This window comes from Salvelinus namaycush, chromosome 11 (genome assembly GCF_016432855.1).
Source record: "Salvelinus namaycush isolate Seneca chromosome 11, SaNama_1.0, whole genome shotgun sequence".
Lineage (NCBI taxonomy): Eukaryota > Metazoa > Chordata > Actinopteri > Salmoniformes > Salmonidae > Salvelinus > Salvelinus namaycush.
In genome coordinates this window covers 1210520-1212500 of record NC_052317.1, presented here as the reverse complement: position 1 = coordinate 1212500, position 1981 = coordinate 1210520, and the positions used below count along the sequence as shown (strand labels likewise).

Below are 1981 nucleotides of genomic sequence, written 5' to 3'. Positions count from 1 at the left end.
GAAAAACTGAGTTGAAATGTATATGTAAACTTCCGACTTCAACCGTAATTACATTTTATCAGTGCTGTTGTATAATGGATCATTTTTTTGTATAGCAAAGTATGGCTTTGCCTTACCTCTGTGCCCTGACCACAAGATCAACTTCTCTCTCTCTCTCTCTCTCTCAGAATATATTTACCAATGCGCCGCTTTTGGGTGCCTTCCTCGTCGTTGTTTTCGGCGGCGGCGGAAGTGCCATTTGTTACGGCCTATGCATGGCCTGGCGCTCAATGAGAAACACAGAGGCGATGAGAGACACAGAGGACGAGGAACCAATCACTGGGGAGAGGGTGGAGCCAAAGCAGCTCAAAGGTCCTGGGGAAGACAAGAAGACTGAGACTAAAGCGAAGAATCCGGCAGAGAAGAAGGCCGATTAAGTATGAAGTGGGTGGACGGCTGCCACTGCTGACCCTGAATTACTTTTTGTTCAATTGAAATGCCCTCGTGGCCATGTCTCCCTCATAAAATATGTATTCTGACCTTAATAGGACTTCCTGGATAAATAAAGGTTAAATGAAAAATAAACCTCTACCCCTTAGCCCCCTCTTGTAGATATAAGAAAATGGGATAGGTTTAAGAAATATGGTAATAACTTGAATTTCCTTCCTATAGACTGTGTGGTGTTTTCACCATATTGTTTCAACGTACCCTAGGGAGGAGGTACTAGGGGTCAATTGGCGATTCAGGGTGAGTAGTTATCCTGAGTATGTTCAGCGATACTTGAATTTCTACGTCCTTAATCATTTAAGAAATGATTGGGGTTTTGTTGCATCACTCAACTCTTTTATTTATTTGATTTGGACTTTTTATCATATATATTTTTATTTAAAACATTCATTAATGAATTCATGTCAATTCAATGTTGTAGAAGACATTGAATTGTAGGGCCTATATAAACCGGAAATGTCTTCACAGTGGGTTACAGGAGACGTTTACAGTGAAAATGTTCTATTTTGTTCCACTGTGGTGTTAGTTTTTTAGCACCATCAATAAACCCAGCAAACAATTCTAGGTAGAGAACATTTTTGTAATGTTACCTGTAATGTTCTCCTGATGTTTGTGTCCAGTGTTCTGTTAGTTAGGGGAACATGTTCTCTTTAAACGTCCCCAAACCCTGCTGTTTTTCAATACGCTGTTTCTTAATTTGGCACACGAAGCAATTATCTTCCATCTTAATACTGCCTATGCCCCTTCCCACAAAATAGATGATGATACGTCATCATTATCACTTATAGTAATCTTGTAACTTATGCTTTACAATATGGACTGTCAATATGGAGACATTAAGCCTCCAATATTGAAAGTGCTTCTCCATTCCTAGATTTATCTTGAGACACATTGTAATGTGGTCCGATATAGTTATAGGTTAAATGCTATATTACCCTACTTTATGTAAATACTGCTTGGATATACAAAATAAGTCTATTCTGGAGTAGTTGTCATGAACTTTATAAAATCATTCTGGGATTCTTAAAATGCCAAGTATCAATAAGCCCTAGTTAGATTTTTTTGAATATGCAGGAAGTTGGTCAAGCTTGTAATTCTGTATGCATTTAAAGTCCCCGCCAACAATAACCATCCCTTTTGCATTGTCTGCTATTACAGTTGCGATATCTGTAAAGAACTCTGGGTTGTCTTCATTTGGTGCATACAGGTTCAGAATATTAATGTCTGTGCCACCTACTGACCCCACTACCATCACATATTTACCCTGATCATCCCTCACTCAACACTTTATCCTTGGCAAGCACACCGATCTATTAAACAAGATAGCAACCCCTCTTTTTTTCCCACCTTGAATCATTCTCTGCCAAATGTGTCTCTTGGACCACTGCTACTGAACAATGCATTTTCTTAATTTCACTAGGGTAGGGGGCAGAATTTTGGATGAAAAGTGTGCCCAAATTAAACTGCCTGCTACTCAGGCCTCAGGCCATGTAAT

The 1981-nt window shown here is 39.3% G+C and overlaps 1 protein-coding gene across 1 annotated transcript in view; it reads left to right on the top strand.

Annotated features, from left to right (window-relative positions):
- Nucleotides 1-564, top strand: part of LOC120055699 (protein disulfide-isomerase TMX3-like) — a 38372-nt gene extending 37808 nt beyond the window's left edge. The window contains exon 16 of the mRNA XM_039003602.1: nucleotides 168-564. Coding sequence (XP_038859530.1) covers nucleotides 168-416 — 249 coding nt within the window. The 3' untranslated portion in view covers nucleotides 417-564. The remainder of the gene's footprint in view (nucleotides 1-167) is intronic.
- The last annotated feature ends 1417 nt before the right edge of the window (nucleotides 565-1981 follow it).